This window comes from Penaeus japonicus, unplaced genomic scaffold (assembly GCF_977035675.1).
Source record: "Penaeus japonicus unplaced genomic scaffold, GWHDUDI00000001_assembly GWHDUDI00000040, whole genome shotgun sequence".
In the NCBI taxonomy this organism is placed as follows: Eukaryota; Metazoa; Arthropoda; class Malacostraca; order Decapoda; family Penaeidae; genus Penaeus; species Penaeus japonicus.
The window spans coordinates 10,136,129-10,161,128 of NW_028234442.1; the positions used below are offsets into that span (position 1 = coordinate 10,136,129).

At 28.6% G+C, this 25,000-nt stretch overlaps 2 protein-coding genes across 3 annotated transcripts in view; one reads left to right on the forward strand and one right to left on the reverse strand.

The window, feature by feature from the left end:
* The window catches only part of LOC122254624 (uncharacterized), a 3,621-nt gene extending 2,012 nt beyond the window's left edge, over positions 1–1,609 (forward strand). Inside the window, exons 3-5 of the mRNA XM_043018409.2 lie at positions 158–243; positions 389–574; positions 927–1,609. Of these exons, the coding sequence (XP_042874343.2) occupies positions 158–243; positions 389–574; positions 927–1,328 (674 nt within the window). The 3' untranslated portion in view covers positions 1,329–1,609. The remainder of the gene's footprint in view (positions 1–157; positions 244–388; positions 575–926) is intronic.
* A 36-nt stretch (positions 1,610–1,645) lies between these two features.
* The window catches only part of LOC147466887 (uncharacterized), a 27,064-nt gene continuing 3,709 nt past the window's right edge, over positions 1,646–25,000 (reverse strand). The window contains exons 1-4 of one of the 2 annotated variants that reach the window (XM_086534263.1): positions 24,608–24,842; positions 6,306–6,428; positions 4,090–4,281; positions 1,646–3,909 (exon numbers count right to left, since the gene is read on the reverse strand). In XM_086534263.1, coding sequence (XP_086390389.1) covers positions 1,753–3,909; positions 4,090–4,281; positions 6,306–6,428 — 2,472 coding nt within the window. In that variant the 5' untranslated portion in view covers positions 24,608–24,842 and the 3' untranslated portion in view covers positions 1,646–1,752. Of the gene's footprint in view, positions 3,910–4,089; positions 4,282–6,305; positions 6,429–24,607; positions 24,843–25,000 lie in introns of those variants that run through there. The other variant, XM_086534262.1, reaches the window with a different exon arrangement.

The window sequence follows — 25,000 nt, forward strand, 5'->3', positions numbered from 1 at the left end:
TTGTTATATCATTTATCAGTTAAACCAAATCAATGGTGTGAACTGTGAGGATGAAACGTAGTCTCCTTTCTTTCCTTCAATCCGACAATGTGATTGTATTTTTAAGGTGATTTAGTATTGTTATTTGCTATTCATGAGTAACATTCCTTAATTCCAGGAGCTCACGGCGATGGAAAAGTTTCCGCTCGTAGAATACAGAGACAGAGACAGTCGCGTGGTTTGGCGTTTCTCCACTCGTGCATGGTAAGACGCGCACATACAAGCATACAAGATACTCTGCACTCGCGCACACTATATGTAGATGCCTGGTTCTATATATTAATACCATGATAAAAAATCTAAATTAGGGATATTTGAATATATCAATGAACCGTGTACATCATTCCAGATCTTCAGTCTCTGTTGCACATTGGTCGTGGTGGCTCCCTTCCTAACCGCCTTTGCCAAGGGCCTCCAGCTATTCGGGAAACTTCTGCGCATGGCAGTGAGCCTCCCGAGGGCATGCGTGTATTTGCCTTGGTGGATAGCGCTGCGGGCACTGCGGGCCGTTATGCGTGTCACGGTGATTTCGCAGGTAAGCAATTCTATGGTGGTTCTTAGACGGAGCTTCTTAAGCCTCACTTTCGGGAATAATCTGCCTCACTTATTCAATTACACCTCTCGTGTCTAGAATTTTATATCGTTTTTGTTTGGTAAAGAACATCTTAACTTCTTGATGCTTCGCATATCATATAACAAAAACACTAAATACATTATTTTTATATTGAGGACGTAAGAAATGATACTGTATGTGACAAGTTAGTGTGTGAGAGACAGACAAATATACAAACTAACACGCTCAGTTGCACATCTACTATTGTGTGTGTTTGCGTGTATGTAATTAGTGTAACGTCATTTGTAATAAAAAAATAACTTTTTACCATCAGGCTCTGAAGAAAACGGAAGACACTGTTCCTCGACTAAGGGGCTTCATACAGAGCTATTTCACGCTGGAAGAAGAAAAAGAAGTGGAACTCAAATCTAGTGAACGCAGTTTTATCACCGACTCGGACGTTAGCGAGGAAGAGTATATAGATAGCAAGGAAGAGCATACAGATAACAAGGAAGAGCATATAGATAGCAAGGAAGAGCCTGACGAACAAACTACCCAAGAAGTGGTTGAAGATACCACAAACGTCGACGGGAACCAAGGTTCCGAAGACACTGCCGGATCCAACGGGGAAATGAACAGCCCCTCTGGGTACTCGCTTATGGCGAAGGAGTGGAATCCACTTTTATTGTATTTTTTCCTGTTTCTCAGTCTCTTTGGGATGATGTACTTGTACTAGATGCAAATGGAGAATAATATATTCGTTGACTACTAATTTTTACGACTATGCATGTTTCAATCTTTAACATAAAATGTTTTTACATGCACTGCCGTATATTCACGAGAGTAGCTTTTCCATTATAATTCACATTGTACATTTTCAGTTATGTGAATAGTACTCAACCTATTTTTGTCACTCTATCGGATATTATCGGCAGTGTATGTTGTTGAAATCTCAATCGATTTTCATGCAAAATACTTCTATCATTCTGACGCACTGGGGATGTGATCTCTCTTGAATGGGGATGCGATCTCTCTTGAAAAAAGCAGGAAGACTAATAAACGACTAAAACGTTTTATTTTAAGGCTAAGACAATATCTCTAAAACAAATGTATACATCAACCTTGTTAAAATGGAAATAAAAAAATATCACTCAACCAGACTACTTCTTCCCCCTGGCATGCTTCTTGTTCTTCCTGGCCGACTTTCCAGCAGATTTTTCCTTCGTACTCTGGCTCGCGCGTTGTGGCTTAGTCACCGCCTCCGCGTTTTCGAAGACTCCCTCTTTCTTGTTCTCCATTTCTTTCTTGCTCTCCATCTCTTTCTTGTTCTCCATTTCTTTCTTGTTCTCCATTGCTTTCTTGTTCTCCATTGCTTTCTTGTTCTCCATTGCTTTCTTGTTCTCCATTGCTTTCTTGTTCTCCATTTCTTTCTTGTTCTCCATTTCTTTCTTGTTCTCCATTTCTTTCTTGTTCTCCATTCCTTTCTTGTTCTCCATTCCTTTCTTGTTCTCCATTTCTTTCTTGTTCTCCATTTCTTTCTTGTTCTCCATTTCTTTCTTGTTCTCCATTTCTTTCTTGTTCTCCATTTCTTTCTTGTTCTCCATTTCTTTCTTGTTCTCCATTTCTTTCTTGTTCTCCATTTCTTTCTTGTTCTCCATTTCTTTCTTGTTCTCCATTTCTTTCTTGTTCTCCATTTCTTTCTTGTTCTCCATTTCTTTCTTGTTCTCCATTTCTTTCTTGTTCTCCATTTCTTTCTTGTTCTCCATTTCTTTCTTGTTCTCCATTTCTTTCTTGTTCTCCATTTCTTTCTTGTTCTCCATTTCTTTCTTGTTCTCCATTTCTTTCTTGTTCTCCATTTCTTTCTTGTTCTCCATTTCTTTCTTGTTCTCCATTTCTTTCTTGTTCTCCATTTCTTTCTTGCTCTCCATTTCTTTCTTGTTCTCCATTTCTTTCTTGCTCTCCATTCCTTTCTTGCTCTCCATTTCTTTCTTGTTCTCCATTTCTTTCTTGTTCTCCACAACTTCCTGTGTCTCTTTGTTTTCCAAACCGGCTTTCTTTTGATTGCTCTCTATTACTTCCTTTGTCTCGGTCTCGTTCTCTGTTGCTTCCTTTGTCTCGGCCTCGTTCTCTGTTGCTTCCTTGGCCTCGGCCTCGTTCTCTGTTGCTTCCTTGGCCTCGGCCTCGTTCTCTGTTGCTTCCTTGGCCTCGGTCTCGTTCTCTGTTGCTTCCTTTGTCTCGGCCTCGTTCTCTGTTGCTTCCTTTGTCTCGGCCTCGTTCTCTGTTGCTTCCTTGGCCTCGGTCTCGTTCTCTGTTGCTTCCTTGGCCTCGGCCTCGTTCTCTGTTGCTTCCTTGGCCTCGGCCTCGTTCTCTGTTGCTTCCTTGGCCTCGGCCTCGTTCTCTGTTGCTTCCTTGGCCTCGGCCTCGTTCTCTGTTGCTTCCTTGGCCTCGGTCTCGTTCTCTGTTGCTTCCTTGGCCTCGGTCTCGTTCTCTGTTGCTTCCTTGGCCTCGGCCTCGTTCTCTGTTGCTTCCTTGGCCTCGGCCTCGTTCTCTGTTGCTTCCTTGGCCTCGGTCTCGTTCTCTGTTGCTTCCTTGGCCTCGGTCTCGTTCTCTGTTGCTTCCTTGGCCTCGGCCTCGTTCTCTGTTGCTTCCTTGGCCTCGGCCTCGTTCTCTGTTGCTTCCTTGGCCTCGGCCTCGTTCTCTGTTGCTTCCTTGGCCTCGGTCTCGTTCTCTGTTGCTTCCTTGGCCTCGGCCTCGTTCTCTGTTGCTTCCTTGGCCTCGGTCTCGTTCTCTGTTGCTTCCTTGGCCTCGGCCTCGTTCTCTGTAGCTTCATTGGCCTCGGTCTCGTTCTCTGTTGCTTCCTTGGCCTCGGCCTCGTTCTCTGTAGCTTCCTTGGCCTCGGTCTCGTTCTCTGTTGCTTCCTTGGCCTCGGCCTCGTTCTCTGTTGCTTCCTTGGCCTCGGTCTCGTTCTCTGTAGCTTCCTTGGCCTCGGCCTCGTTCTCTGTTGCTTCCTTGGCCTCGGCCTCGTTCTCTGTTGCTTCCTTGGCCTCGGTCTCGTTCTCTGTTGCTTCCTTGGCCTCGGTTTTGTTCTCTGTGACTTCCCTTGCAACATTATTTTCCTGCATTTCCTTTAAGATTCCGACTAAATCGTGCTTGTGGACTGACAATAACCCTTGCTCCATGTTCTCGCGTCCGCTCTGTGCATTTTTCTCTAGACTTTCCTCACCTCGTCTCACGTTCTTCCCTGAATCGTCCTCCGCTTGATCTGGATTATTTGATGTGTGATCTGCCTGGGTATGTCCGTCGCCATCACTTGCATTCTTTGATAAAAAAAAAAAAAAAAAAAAAATCAGTTTTAACATATTCATGGAGACGTAAAGATGACTACCAAGAGGAATATTAGGAAAGATATCACCAGCATTGCAAGATACCAATTGAAAAAAAGAAAAAAGAAAGAAAAAAAAGAAAGATATGAGACGAAATGAAGGAGCCAGAGTTACCTTGCCTCTGCTTTCGTCAGGGTGTCTGATGCCTGAGGTCCACGCCAGCACGCCATCTAGCAGCTGACATGCCCAGGTATTAAAGTTGTCCATTCCAATGACTCTGTTGGCCATGGCCGTGGTGAGGTGTCCCAGGGTGCAAGCAGTCATTTCCACACCAAGTAGGGCCGCATCCACGTAATCATTGTGACCCTGGAAAGGATAGTGGAAGGATATCTTAATATTTTTCACAGTGCGAAACTGACAAGATCCGAGGGATGTGCGGTGTCCTTGTCTGCATGTCTGCTTGTATGATTACTTGGTGCCCCGATCCAGTTTGTGTCTGGGATTTTTCAGTGGAAGCGTTTTTCTAAAATTTCTATGCTGTTTTTCTTTATTTTGAGGACATTAGACATCAGTCTATTAACTTTTCTAAAAATACTGGGCGTCTTTCCGATGATTCGTTTTTAGTATGGATTAAGAAAGTCCAAAATCACGGTGAAATGAAGTATAAACTATTCTAAGAGTGTATACAGAATTAATATTTTATATACTTGAATGGATCTTTTCAGTTCTGCTTATTTTCTGTACAATAACTCTACAAATAGCACGTGCCCATTTCTGGAAGTTCCGGATGGGATTAAAAAAAAAAGAAGAAAAAAAAATGAGGCGGAGTCAATATGAATACCTATGATATGTAATATTTTTTCTTTAGTCTCCCTTAGACATTCTTAGATCTGTCGGAGTTCGGCCATGGAGGTATCTCTCCACACTCCACTGGTCGTGTCAATTCAAATAAAGGGCCAGCAAGCCAGATAGAACCATGTACTATAAAGACCACATGTAATGATAAATTATACTGGGTTTAAGTTACTGTAAATTCAAAACTCATATTTGCAACATTTCTCTTTCAGATCCAGTCTGTGTGGGTATTATAAAGGAATCCATTAAGGGAAAACTATATACATATATACTCAAATACATCCATACATGCATAAACACACTTATTTGTTTTTCGCTCAATTGCATCCTATGTTGGTAGTGTGAAGGAATCCACTATGAGGGAAATACCTGTTAGGATGCAAGTAAGGATACAATGAAATTGTGCGTGTGTGTGAGCGCGCGCGTGGGCGGGAATCTGCGTATATACATCACATAGAATATTATGAATAAATGTTCTTTCCCCTGAAGTGTAAGAATATAACCTTCAATGTGTTATGTTCCTAATCCATTTTATATATGAATACATCGTCTTTTTTGTACAAAACATTAAAGTCTGACGTAAAATTGTTTTTGCGATACCAGCTTTAACAGCAACAGACGTTTAAGACAGAATTACGCTCTATTTCGCATAAATTACATTCCTATCATATGAAAACATGAAAGTGTAATAATCGATATAATGATATATATCAACTATCATAGTGACCGCTACGATTTGGAAAACTTTGTTTACTGACATCTCAATGGTACAGTTTCGTTTAATAGGCAAACCCTTAATTACAAAACTAATCAAAATATTTATGACACGCATCTCTTGTGTCAAAGTATGACATTCAGATTTATCTAACGTCATGCAATAAATTAAAAGGGCAAGTTGACAAAATAGTATTGGACCTGCAGCTGGAGGACGAGTCAACATGACTATTATAGAAACCACAATATTGAACCCTATTCCAGAAAAGTACAAGAGCGGAGTAGATGTTGCTATACAAGAAAATACATCAGCCAAAATAGCAGGAAATACGTTGTCTCTACTCCAAGAAGAAAAGAAAAAGACAGACAGAAAGAAAATAAAAAAAACAAAGAAGCCCATTCCAGACACGGGTTTTACGGCAGTTCTCCTGGTCTTTTGCCTTTGTCAGGCTCATCATTTCGATACGACGGTCGTAAGGTGCGGAGGACAATGATTACCGTAATAATTCTTATACTTTTTTGTGCATTTGCCTTCGTCATCCATCCCCCAGACGAAGGACGTGGCAATCGTCCCAATACTTTGTTGAAAAGGCGGATGGACAACGCGAAAACCACGTAGCAAAAATGACTAGTCATATGCCTGACCGTTCCCCATTTTAATGCTGTAATAAGTAACAGCACATCAAAAAAGGAAGCAAAATGTATCTACAATCTAACAAAGCCGGTGGCAAATATCATCAAATGGAAAATGCGCAGTGAAATGCCCCTGTAATATAACAAGTCTGGTTGCTCTGTCTAACTGAACTGAAACGCAAACTTACCTTGATCTTTTGGAACAGCTGACTGGTAAGGCGGACAACGCTGGCTACTGAAGAACAGGCCAGAAGACGCTCCGTAAATATGGGCGTGGCAGACTTCCGTTCATTAGGCAGGCGAGGCTCCATCTTTAGGGAAAGAAAGTGTATGATTATTTTTTGAACATGAGATAGGATTACATAAAATTGACTGCGGAAAAAGGTATATATAATGGGGGAGGGGAGAGAGAGAGAGAGAGGGAAAAAGGGGAGGAAGGAAGGAAAGTGAAAAGATAGAAAGAAAGGGAGTGAGAGAGAGGTCTAACAGAGGGTGAAAAAGGAAAAGAAAGTGTGAAGGCGAGGCTGACAGACATTATTAAAGGGAGGATGAGAGAGTGAGAGATAGAGAAAGATAGGGAGAGGTCGAGAGAGAGGCAGAGACTATGGGAGTATATATTTACATACATACATACAATACATACATACATATATAAGTACGTATAAGTACGTATATGCACGTATATGTATGTATATATGTTTATATGTATATGTTTATATATATATATATATATATAAACATATGTGTGTGTATGTATGTGTATGTGTGTGTATGTATGTATATATACATATATTTATATGTATACATATATATACATATATATTTATGTATATACATATGTTTATATATATATATTTATATATTTATATATATACATATTTATATATCTATATCTATATCTATATACATAGATAAATATTTATATATATATATCTATATTAATACATACATATACAATATATATATATATATATATATATGCATACATATACAGAATATACATAAATATATATGTATGTATACACACACATATATATAGATATATATAAATATATATAGATATATAAATATAAATATATATAGATATATATATATACATATACACACAAACACATATACGGACTTACACAAACACCTCTCAGGAAAGAAAAAGACAAAATCCTGTAAATACAATACAGAGCGCAGTGACCCTCTTCGAGACAGGGCCTGAACAAGACAAGCGGTTCGGGAGAAGCCTTAGTCCATTATTAAGATTACGCCAAACCTCTCGGGGAAGGAAGGCAACCCAAGCCAGGCGGGTCTAGACGTAGGGAGAGAAGATGCAAGAGAGAATAGAAAAAAAAAGAAATCGAGAAATCAACTGTACTAACGGACGGGTTAGTCTTGGTTAGATTCTCTGTCGAAGGAGAAAGACATTGAAGAATATACAAATTCTTGCAAGGAGAAAGTTTATGTTTGTATGTTGATGCTATTATAGGTTTACCCTAAGTCCACTGCCAAGATTAACCTAAAACTCTCAGAAAACAAAGACGCATTCACAGACAAAACCATACAAACATAAACGCACTCATATTATGTGCACATGTGTATAAAATAATGTATGATATATAAGTACACATACATACATATATATACATATATACATACAAATATGTACCATAATAAATATATTTATAGATATACAGATATATATAGGATATATATACATAACATATACATATAGATATATATACATACACTATAATATACATATAGATACTTATATATTCTACATACCTATACATATAGATATATACATATACACTAATATTATCATTTAGTATACATAAACATATTTACTTACATCATACATATAGATATATACATATACATACTTATAATTATTACATAAAAACATATATATATATATACATTATATACTATAGATATATATATATACATTATATATAATACATATATTTATTACATTATATATATATACATACTTATACTTATACCTTATATACATACATATATATATACATTTATATACATATAGATATATATATACACTATACATACTTATTAATGAATAGTATATATATATATACATTTTATACATACATATACATATACATATATATATAGATACTTACATATACATATACAATTATATATTATATACATAATATACATTATAGATACATATATTTATATATACATTATACATATAGATATATTATATATACATACTATATCAAATATTTCTAATCATACATATATATATATTCATACATATACATATATATATATACACATTATATATATAACAGTATATTTCAATTATTATATACATATATATACATTATATATTCTACATATAACATACATATACATATATATATATATATTATCTATAAACTACATACATATACATATATATATTTATACATTATATACTATATATAACTGACATATACCATATATATACATACATATATATTATATACATACATTATACATTATTATATATATACATATAACCATATATATACATATACATACATATATACATATAGTATATAGTACATATATACATACATATTCTTATACATATATAAATATACATATATATCAGATATACATACATATATATACATATACATATTATTATATATACAATATATATACATATCAGATATATTTATATCATACATATGATATACATATATACATATACATTATATACATATGACATACATATATACATATTACAACATATAATACATATAAACATATATATATCTATTTATATACATATTAATACAATATACATATTGATATATATAGATATACTAATATATTACACATATATACATATACCATATATATTATACCATATACTATACAACCATTGGATATATATATATATACATACATTACTTATACATATAGATTATACAAATACATATATATACAATATACGTATACCTATATATACATATATCAATACATATCTATACATATATATTATATATATATATACAATTTAACCACAGTACATAATATACATATATACATACATATATATACATATATACACATATCCATACACATATATACATTCCATATACATAACATATATATCCAGTATATACATACATATACATATATGCATACATAATATACATATATACCTACATATATATACATATATACATAGCAGATATAAACATATATACATACATCTATAAATATACATATATAACATGATATATTTACATACATACATGCATAGATATATACAAATATACCTACCATATATAAATATACAAATATACATACATATAGAGATCAAATATATTTACATATATATATAAACATATACCATAAATATATATTACATACATATCCATACTAATTTATACAAATATACATTACATATATATATACATATATATACCATATCCATATATAAATAGGATATCCATATATATAACCATAAAACATATCATATACATTATATATATCATATATATATAAATTAGATATATAAACATATATATATATATATAATTCATATATATACATATTCCATATATATATATAGACAACAGTGATACCTTCATATTCATATAGATATCCAGATATATATAACATATCCTTATATATATACATATATATATATATATACAATATCCATATACATATATAATACGTTATAACTATATACCATCATATCCAGTTAATACTTAGTATTACATCTATCCATAATACATAGATATATACATAATCCATAATATAGCATATAAGAAGATATACATAGAAATATACATATCCATATGATAACATATACATATACTATAGATACATATACATATATATATATATCCACATATAGAGTATACATATCCATATATATATATACCATATAAATATATATAGATTGTGGAGTGATATATATATCAGATAAAAGAGATATATATATAACGTATACATAATATACAATAAATATATATATACTCAGATATATATACATATATATAACAAATATATATATATATACATATCCATATATATACGATATATATTATATACATAACATATATATAGATATTATATATATATATATACATATATATACATACAAATATATACATATCCATATATATACACAAATATACATATAGATATATATATGTATAGACATAATAATATATAAATAACATAGCTATATATATACATATACATATCCATATACATAAACCTATATCACATATATCCATATCCATATATATACATATACATATCATATATGCAATATACATATACATATCCATATATATACATACATATCATATATGGGTGCAAATACATATATACCTATACATATCAATATATACATATTTTATATACATATACACATGTATAATCCATATACATATACATATATACATATACATATACATATAATACATTGATACATATACATATATATACATATACATATAGCATATATATATATACATACATATATAATACATATACATATATATATATAATCATATACATATATGATACATATATATACATATCCATATACATATATTATATCAATATATACAGATACATATACATATCCATTTATACATCTATACATATACATATACATATATATAGTACATCCATATACATAATATCCATACATATAGATTCATATCCATATATATATATATCATATCCATATATACATATATTCATATCCATATATAAACATATATACATTTCCATATATATAAAACATTATACATAACCATATATATACACATTATACATATCCATATATATACATATAGATATCCACATATATATATATACATATAACATATCCATATATATATATACATATACATACATAGACATATACATATATATACCAATATATATATATATACATATACATATATATATATATACATATCCATATACATATACATATACTATAGATACTATATACATATACATATTGATATATAATATATATACATATCCATTTAATATACATATATTTAATATACATATTATATATCATATATATATATATATATTATACATACAAATATACATATAATATATATAATATCATAAATTATATATACATATACAAATATTTATACACATATTACGAATATATATACATAGACATAAATATATATATACATATACATATACATATACATATACATGTAATATATATGTCATATTATACATATTCATTATATATATACATATACATATTTAATATATAAAATATACATATAGTATATATACATATACATATTTATATACACATACCATATTTATATACCCACACCCACACACACACCCCCACCCACAGCACACACACACGACCCACACCCACAAACACCCACACCCACACACACACCCACACCCCAACACACACACACAGCCGTCCCACTGCCCACACTCACCCACTCACATCCCCACAACCCACACACAAACACCCCACAACCACACCACACACACCACCCACACCCTCCACACACCCTCACCCACACACACACACTCCCCCCCCCAAACCCTCTCCAACACCCAAACACGCACACCCACACGTCCCATCCAACCACCACCCCATCCACACACCCCACACCCACCTCCACCACACCCAACACCCAATCAGGAAACACCCACACCCCTCTTACCACCCACACACACCATCACCCAAACACACACCCTCTCACAAACCCACACACCCCACACACACCAACACACTCTCAAGACACCCACTACGCACTCCAACACACACCCACATACACCACACTCACATTCTCTAACACCCTATACACACATCTATCACAAACCCACACCCTCACTCACCCACTCCAAACACACCCTCCCCGACAATCTCCCAACCCCACCCTCACCCCACACCCACTCTCCAACGCCAACCTCCCCCACACCCACTCACACAACCAACACCAACACTCACCCCATCCAACACTCACCCTCTCCCTCATAACAAAAACCCACACGATCATACAAACCACAACACCTAACCCACTATACCACTCCAACTTACACAAAACCTCTCCCACTCACTACACACCAACTCTCTCACCCACTCAAATCCATCTCCCCACAAACTTCCCTCACCCCTCTCAACACCTACAATAAATATATATACATATCGATAAATATATATCGATAAATATATATAAATATCCATAAATATATATATATATATCCATATATATACATATCCATATATATATCCATATATATATATATATACATATCCATAAATATAGATATCCATATATATATACATATCCATATATATAAATATCCATATTTATACATCCATATATATATCCATATATAAAGATATCCATATATATACATATCCATATATATATAAACATATCCATATCCATATATATAAACATATCCATATCCATATATATAAACATATCCAAGCATATATATCCATATCCATATATATATACATATCCATATATATAAATATGCATATATATATACATATCCATATATATATATATACATATCCATATATATACACATCCATATATATATATATCCATATGTATATACATCAAAAGATATATATATATATAAATAGATATACATATATACACATATATATAAATCCATATATACATATCCATATCCATATGTATATACATTAAAACATATATTCATATATATGCATATACATATCCATATATATACATATCCATAAATATCTATATATAATATATATATAAACATATCCATATAATATCTATACATATCCATATATATATACATATCCAAATATATATATACATATACATATAATATAACATATCCATATATAAAAATTACATATATACATATTCTATAATGTATACATATCATATATATATATATATACATACCATATGTATATACATATCCATATAAAAATAACATTACTTATATAAATATATACATATCCATATATAAATATATACATATCCATATATAAATCTCTAAATATCCCTATAATAAAAAATATGGATATCCATATATAAATATATGAATATCCATATATAAATATATGAATATCCATATATAAATATATAAATATCCATATATAAATATATAAATATCCATATATAAATATATAAATATCCATATATAAATATATAAATATCCATATATAAATATATAAATATCCATATATAAGTATATAAATAATACCATAAATAAGTATAATAAATATCCATATATAAGTATATAAATATCCATATAAAAAATATATAAATAACAAATAAAAATATATAAATATTATCCATATAAAAATAATATAAATATCCTATATACATATATAAATATAAAACTAACCATTATATAAATATATAAATATCCATAAATAAATAATAAATATCCCAATATAAATATATAAATATCCATATATCAATATATAAAAACCATCATATAAAAATATCAAACTATCCAAAAATACATATATAAATATCCAATAATAAATAAATAAATATCCATATAAAAAAAATAAAAATATCCATATATAAATATATAAAAAATCCATATATAAATCTAATAATATCCAAATATTAAATATATAAATACCGTTTTTTGATATATACATCTATAAATATCCATATAAAATATATAAATATCCATATATAAAACTATAAATATCCAAATATTAACTATATAAATATCCATATATAAAAACATAAATCTCCATATATAAATAAATAAATATCCAAATATAATATATAAATACCATATATTAAATATATACTCTACCATATATTAAATATCAACAAATCCATCTATAAATATATACATATCCATCATATACATATATACATAACCCAATATACATATATACATAGTCCATATATAATAAAAACATATCCAATATATATATATCCATATACATATATATATACATATATATACTTATACAAAAACATACATATATATATACATATACATATATAATAACATATACATACATCATCTCCATCTACATACATATAAATATATACATATACAAACATATCAATATATAAACATATACATAAACAAACATATATAAATACCAATACATACATAAATATATATATACATATATCATAAACATACACTATATACAATACATAAAACATACCTAATAATCTATTAGTACAACTACATAATACAAAAACCATATATATATACATATACATATAAATACATATACATAACATACATATATAGATACAAATACAAAAAATATACAAGATATACCTAATACATATCTAGACATAATACATATACATACACAATATACAATATAAAAACACATACCCTATATATACCCATAATACATATACATATAAATACACATATAACAATATACAAAATAAATACACATATACAAAACCAAAAATATACACATATCACCATATACAAAATAAACACATAAACTAACATATATAACACCTATACAACCATGATAATAAACCCATAATACATATACATATCTCTACACGCCCTACCTCAACATATTAAACACATATACATATAGCATATATACCCATTTCCATATACCTATCAAGACCCCTAAACCACTATATATAAACCCCACATATACAAATATCTATATATACATCTAATCAACAAATATATACACAATACATAAATATATATACATAAACCTATATAATAAACAATACACCTCCACCACTACAACAATATAACTACTCTAAATATCAATATACCAATCTAAATACATCTATACACAAATTTATACACAAAAATATCTACCACTAAATAACACATATATATATACATCAACTATATATCTACTAAATACATATACATATGACATATCTATATCCCTATACCAAATATATAAACCATATACATCATAAATATACATATACATACATATATATATACAGATATAACATATATTATATATACATTAAAATATATATAAAATATATTATATATAAATACATATATACATATATAACATATATAACAAATATATACATATATAATATATATACATATAAAACCTATATATATACATATATACATATATAATATATATATAAAATATATATACATATATACCATGATATATATATATATACATATATAATAATATATATAAATATATATACATATATAATATATATATTACTATATATATATATATAAATATATATCATAATATACTATTATAATAAAATATATACATAAATAATATATATTATATATACATATATATAATATATAATATATATATATATATTATATATATATATAATATATATTAAATATGATATATATTATATATAAAATTATTTAAATAAAACATATATATAATAAATATAATAGAATAATATAAAATATCTATAATAAGCGTTATATTCCCTTTGTTAATATATAATTTGTAATAAAACTACAAAAAACACAAAAACCCAAATACCAAAAAACACAAACACAAAAACACTCCTATATATTATTAATTAATAATATTATTTATAATATAATACATTATAATATAGTAAAATAATTTTTTTCATATATTAATATAAAAATATAAATAATAAAAAATAATATACAATATATATAATAAAATATAAAATATATAATATAAATAAAAAATATATATATATATAAAAATATATAAATAATATATATATAATATATTATAATAATACTAAAAATATAAATTAACCCAAAAATTAAACATATAAATATATTTAAAATTTTTATAATAAATAATAAAAAATAATAAGTATAAATTTAATAATTATAATATATAAATATAAATTAAATATCCTATACAAATATATATCATATATATAAAATAATTATAATTAATAATATAAATAAAATTAAAATACAATATATTATATACATATTAATATATAAATAAATAATATATAAAATATATAGTAATAATAAAGGACATAAAAATAATATAAATAAATATATAAAAAATATATAATATACAAATAACTATCTAAAAATATGTATATTAATTATATATATTTATATAATTATAATTAAATTATATATATATATATTATAATAAATTTGTTGTTTATTTTTTTTGTTTATTTTAAAAATATATGGGTATAATATATATTATTAATTATATATTATATCTATATATGTATATCTTTAAAATCTTTAAATATTAATATAATATATATTTTATATATTTATACTATATGTATAATTATAATATATTATTATATAATTTTTTAATATATTATATAATTTATATATAATTATATATGTATATATTATGTATATTTAATAATATTATTGTATATACTATAATATTATTATTATATATAAAAGTATATATTTATATATTTATAAATTATATATATATTAAATAAAAAAAATAAAAAAAAAATTATAAATAAATGTAATATTATATATTTTAATAATATTTATTTATATAATATAATAATTATATATAAAAACATATATTAATATATAATATATATACTATATTATATATATAAATAAATATATATAAAAAACAAAATTATAATATATATATATATAATATAATACATAATATAACATTTATATATGTTCCAAAAAAAACAAAAACAAAACCAAAAACAAATACAAAATATATAAAAATTTAATATAAACTATATAATATATATATAAATAATATAACATATAAAAACACACCCCCACACACCCCCCCCCCCCCCACCCCCCCCCCCCCCCCCCCCCCCCCCCCCCCCCCCCCCTCCCCCCCCCCCCCCCCCCCCCCCACCCCCCCCCCCCCCCCCCCCCCACCCCCCCCACCCCCCCCCCCCCCCCCCACCCCCCCACCACACCCCCCCCCCCCCCCCCCCCCCCCCCCCCCCACCCACACCAACCCACCCACCACCCACCCCCCCACACCCACCCCCCACCCCCACCCCACCCACACCCACCCCCCCCCCCCCACCCCCCCCCACCCAACACCCCAACCACCCCCCACCCCCCCCCACCCCCCAACCCCCCAACCCACACCACCCCCCCCCCCCAACAACCCCCCCCCCACACCAACACACAACCCCCCCCCCCCCCCCCACCACCAACCCACAACCCCCCCACCACACCCCAACTCCCACCCCCATCACTTCCCACCCCAATCACCAACACAAATCACACATAAACCCAACCACTCCCACCCACAACAACACATAAAATAATCCCACCCCCTATTCAAACATACTAACTATCCCCTTAAAAAAACAAACCACACCACAGGGTAAACCACACCCACACAACACCATCACACCCACACCCAAAAACACCACCCCTACCCCCTAACCAACCACCCCCCCATCCCACCCCATACACAACCCCCCCCAACCCCCCACTCCCACAAACACCCAAACACCAACACACACCACACCCCCCCAACACCACACCCCACACACACCCCCCAAAACCCAACAAACCAAACCCCCCAACACCAAAAACCCCACCACCCCTCAACCCCCTCACCCCCACCCACTCCACCACCCACAACATACCATCCCCCACCCACACACACACCCACACACACCCTCTCACATCCCAAACACACTCCCCCACAAAGACCCCACTCACCCCAATCAGACACACATGACACCCACACATTCACACACACACCACTCATACACCACACATGAACACACTTACTAACACACACAGACACACATATACACATACACACACAGACACATACACACATACCACATACACAAATCACACACACAGACCACCCACACAACAACATACCCCAACACAGACCACACAATACCCCCCACACAGACACCCCACACATACACACATACACCCACACATACCACCCACACTCCAACATACACCCACAAATACACCCACACTTACACACATACCCCAAACATACACACATAAACCACACATACACACACATACACACAGACACACACTAGCACACACATACACACAACATACACACACATACAAACATACACAGCTCATACACACATACACACACACACATACACACATACACCATACACACACCCACACCACGACCCAACACACACACACACATACACACCCATACCCCACAATACATATACATATGCATACATAGTACACAAATAAATATATTACATATCTATACACAGAAACCAAATATACTATGTAACTGTATATCTCCTGTATATGAAATATAAATAAAGTATATATATGTATATAAGAATCTCATCATCAATTTACATTCAATAACTCTTTCTCATATCGAATATCACTGGTATATATATGTATAAATATCCAACAATAAACATATATATACAAATAACCATCTTACAACAATCTTACCATATTCTATACAAACAATACAATCTATCAACTACATTTAAATCTCCATCTAAACCCAGATAACTATACAAAATTATATAAACATCTAACCCTAAATATATATACCTCTAACCCACTATTAACCATCTATCCGATCTCAATTTCCATATAAACCTCCATCACCCCACATATCTATAAAAAATACATATAAACAAATCTCTACCACTATATCTCCCTATTACAAATCACTATACAAAACATACATCTATATACATATCTACATCTATATACATATATCCCTTAAAATATTACAATATATACATATTTATAATACTATCTATATTTATTCCATAAATCTGTATACATCTATACATATATATACATAAACCTCAATCTCCATCTATCCCCAAAATCCAATTCTCTACAAATATATACCTTACAATATAACTCACCTATATACCCCAATCTACTCCACACATCAAACATCTATCCCCATAACTCTACCAATATCTCTTAAATGTATATATCCTAAATTAATAATATCGATGAATTTATACAATACAAAACATATAAATACCTATATATATACCAATCTAACCCTACTATCTATATACATCAATAAACCAATCTTCAATAACAGACTATATCTACATCTATCTCTCATATCAATCATCTCTATATCTACAAATCAATCCAGAAAATAAACCTCTATTCTATAAAACATATATCTCTACATAACTATATACCTCTCTATACCTATCTATAACAAATCAATACATATATCACCCTATAACCTAAATACCACTATAACAAATAATACCTACTATACATCTAAATATCACCTATAACCATCTATACACCAAAATACTTATCTCCCAACAATCCCTCTCACAACATATCAACACATATCAACCAAATACACCCCAAATCTCCAAAAAAATACCAAACTAAACCATCTAGCCAAATCTAATAATCCCTAAAAATACAACTATCCCTATATATGCATATTACTACATATCTAAACACTAAATAACATATATATCACATATATATACATATATATAAACATATATATACATCAGTAATATAACATATATACATATATATATAACATATATACATATATAAATACATATCTACAATATATATACATATAATATAATACATAATATACATCTAAATACATTATAATCCATATATACCTATATATACAAAAAATATCCCAATATACATATATAAAACATATATATATCATGATATATACATACATAAATATTACACATATATATACATACCTATAATACATATATATATTACAATACATCTAATACATATAATAAAATATATATACATATATATACATCTATACAAAAATATTCATATATACAATATATACATATATACATATAACGTTATCCATCTATATCTATATATATCATAATACTATATATTCATATATACATATTCATAAATACATATATATTCATAAATACATAATATCATAAATACATATAATATTCATATAAACATATCATTCATTATATACATATCTATCTATAAAATACTATACAAATATCTATAATAAATAACATTAAATATATACATATATATATAATAAATTACGATATATATATAATAATATATATAATAATCTATACAAATATAAATATTATCTATATAACTCCATACATATCTATATCATATATACATATTTATATAAAATAAACATATAATATATATACATAATATATCGATCATATATATATAGAATATATACATAGATATATATAGAATATATGGATATATATATAATCTATAATATATTAATATATAATATTAATATATAATATATAATAATTATAATATATAATAAAATTATATATAATATAGTAATAATAATAATAAATATATGTACATATATATTATATGTAATATATAATTTTTTTTAATATATAAATATATAATTATGTAAATATTTAATATATAATATATTATATATAATATATTAATATAAAAATATGTAAAATACATATATTACATTATTACTTATATACATATTATATATACATATATACATATATGTACATATATACAATAATATACATATATAACAAAAATATAAAATAATATATAAATATATACTAAATTATATACATATATACATACATATATATACAGATACATATATATACATATATCAATAATAAAAAATATATACATACATATATAACAAAATAATACATAATATACATATACAAAACATATATAAACATATACTTAATAATATAATATATACAAACATAATACATATACAAATATAACATATATAAAATATAAAATATAAAATATATACAATAATATAATAAACAAATAAAACATAATAATACATATATATATACAATAATATATACATATATATAAATACATATATATATACATATATACAAATATCTATAATATATCCTATATATATATAAAATAAAATTATATTTACATTTTAAAACATATATATATACATATATACATATATATATACAATATAATACATATATATACAATATATATGTTATATATATGTATATAAAATTCTAACTATATAACATGTAATTTCCTAATTTATCTTAAATTATACATTGTAATTATTAAATAAAACAGATAACTATTATATTATATCTTATATATCATTCTTATATATGTATAATGTCTAAATTCTGTAAATATGTATTTTATTATAAATATATATATTACATATTTTTTAAATTAATACATAAAAATTTATAAAAATATAATTAAAAATAAATGTATACAAAATATAAAATCTTATAATATACATCTCTGTAAAAAATAGTAAACTATGTTAACATATATGTAATATATACATAAATTTACAAATTCATATTTCATATATACATATAAATTCATATATACATATATTACTTTTATGTACATAATATAATATAAATATAAATATATACATATATTACATATATAATATATATATACATTTTAAATTTAAGTTCATATATACAAATATATAAAATAAATATAACAAATATACATATAATACATATAAACATATATCAATATAAAATCCTATATAACATATAAAAAATACATAAAATACATAAATATATAACAAATTAATCAATATATACTATAACATATATATATACATATAGACATAAATATATATAATAAACATATAAAATATAAATATATACACATATATAATATACAAATATAAACATATATACATATATATATACATAAATAAATAACATATTAAAATATAAACATATCTATATACATATATATATCATATATAAACATAAATAGAATACATATAAATATACATTATACATATATATAAAATATATACATATAATATACATATTTTACATAAATATAATTAAATAATATATATATAATATATAAAATATATATACATATATAATATATATAATACATATATATATACATTTAAATACATAAATATAATATATACAATGTATATATATGTATATATATTATATATGTATAATATATGTTAGATATATTTTTAAATATAATGTATATAGTTATAAAATATTAAATATGATAAAATGTATATAATCACATTAATAATTAGATAATAAGTTATATAACATAGTATATTATTTTGTATATAGGTAAAATATATATGTATATAATTATATGAATAATGTTAAATACTATTTTAAGTATATTTATATTAACTATATTATATAATATATAATAATTATACATATATCAGTTACATCAAATATAAATCATCTAAAAAAGTTTAATTATATCACATTATATCCAATAAATCTAAAATTATAAATATCTTATCCATATATATACATATACATATATAACATATTACACATTATATAAAAATTATAAACATAAATAACATATATCCCATATATATACAAATGAACCATATCTATACATAAATTCATATATATAAAAATTATACATATATAAACATATATACTATTATAATACCATTATAAACATATAAATACATATAATACATATATAGGGGACGGGGGGGGGGGGTGGGGGGGGATAGGGAGGGGGGGGGGGGGGGGGGGGGGGGGGGGGGGAGTTTTCTTATAGGGGGGGGGTGGGGCATATATATAATATTATTAATAATATATACATAATATATACATATATATAAACATATTTACATATATTTTCTATAACATTATAATAAAATAATATTATTATACTAATTTTAAAAATACAATATTTTCAAAATACATATTACAATATAACTAAAATATAAAAACAAAAAATTTTAAAAAAAACATATAAAAACAAATAACATATCAAAACTAAACAAACTTACCATAATTTAAATAAATAATATCTTTAACAATATAAATATCCAAAATACAACAATAAAAAAATAAATACCAAATCCTATTAACCCCCAAATACCCCCCCAACAAATACAAAATATACAATAACAAATTACCCCAATATCATATTCCCAAACTTACCAAATCCCAATATACAAAAAAATTTAAATTTATCCATTTTCCCAAAACAATAAAATAACCCCAAAAAAATACCCAAAACAATTCTTAAACAATATAACCCAATACCCCCCCACCCCTTAACAATACTACCCCAACAAATAACCCCCACAACCCATACCCCCAAAACCATAATTAACAAAACCCCCAACATCCCCCCAATACCCCCCCCCCAAAAAAAAAATACCCCCCCAAACCTTTATTTTACCGACCCCCCTAATAACCATAAATACCCCCCAAATAACATTATACATTTACATACTATAACATTACTATAACCCAATTCTAAATTATATTTTTATATTACCATTTTTATTTTCTTACCATTTTCCTGAATATATTCCCATATACCCATTTCCCCAAACATATAAAGACTGCTTTATATTGCTGCAAATAGAAGAAATCTAATATTTATTTTCGTTGGAAACCTTAAGCATCTGAGTTAGCACCCCTCCTACCCCCTACACCCAACAGGCTTGGGGTACCCTTGGGAAAACGGTTAATTTTGGGCGAGTGAAGTACAAATCATTAAAAAAGTAGTATATTTCTATCTAATGTGAAAAATAAAAATGCAAAATGGTTTTCTAACAAGGGAGTAACCCGCGTGGCGTACCGTGTGCACAGCGGTCGCGATTTTCGGGAAAAATTTTACATGCGCGATTTTCGGGACATTTTGGGGGTTTTGCACAAGCCCGCGGATTCAAGAACAATAAGTTATATGATGACGCTGTGTTTAGCCTGTTAATCTGAGTTGTCTATAGATCAACTTAATCTTTTTTCGATCGATGGCTCTTCCAAACATATGCATTTTAGGTAAAACAAAAGCGCATCACCCGATTGTTTATCAAAGCCAGATAAAAGTCAAAAGAATTGCTGCGAGTTTATTTCCATATCAATAAGCGTCTTAGATTCCATCAGCCTATCGATTCCACAGAGTAAATTTGGCATGAATCATTTGTTGTACTTGTTCCTGGTTGTTTACCTAATAACCGTTCCACAACCAAGGGGGTTGGAATTGAAGTGTGCACTCCATCAAAACAAACATGAAAGGGTTCATGCTGTTATCATATCTTCCTTAATTTGTGTATCTATATACTGTGGATATGTGTGTATCTGCTATAAATATTATGCATATTGTATGTATTTTTTATTATATACTTCTGCTTTACGTACCTGATTACTGTTACCACTTTACTTGCTTTAAAAAAAACTCGTCAGATGGTAAATAAACATAAGCGGAAAATCCACCTTTTCCCAAAATGATTTATAATGCACATTTAAGCCAATGATGCCATACATAACCAAATGTAAATATCTATCCCCAACGTTATGCATTTGTAACAAAGACTCCATCAAAAATCTGCATTTACTCGTTTCCGTCACTATTGCAACATGCACATGATTCTGTCACGGATTTTCTACCATTGTTCCTATATTTTTTTCCGCATCTGCCGCGATTTGGCAACGATGCTGACACCCACACCCCACTGAATATCATCTGACACCATTTCTAGGGTGGGTGGTTTTTGGGTGAATTCCACGTGCAAATTGCATTCATATTTACATTCTGACAACCATACCTTTTTCTCGCAGAATAACAGTCAGCTCACCGATACCTCAACATCCAAACTAAACGGAGAGCTTGGGCAGTTAATGGCGGGCACGAGCGTTAACAGCTCTACGCGCCTTTCGGAACGAGCTGTTTGGTGATTAATTACTTGCGTCTATTTATGTTTTAGCCTCTAGGACATGTCCCAAGTTACTATTTTTAGTTCACTGGCAGACGGAAACCTTGCAAAGTGGTAAGACGTTTAGCAGCGCAGCTCTCCTTAAAGAATCTCGGCTCTTCGGAGATCTGTAAAGGGAATATCGGAGAGGAAATGCCAAGGGAAGAAACGGAACTACCTGCCACAATCGTCCAACGAAAGCAATAATTGGCATTCCTAGCATTTCGGTCATGGAATGGCGCTCGT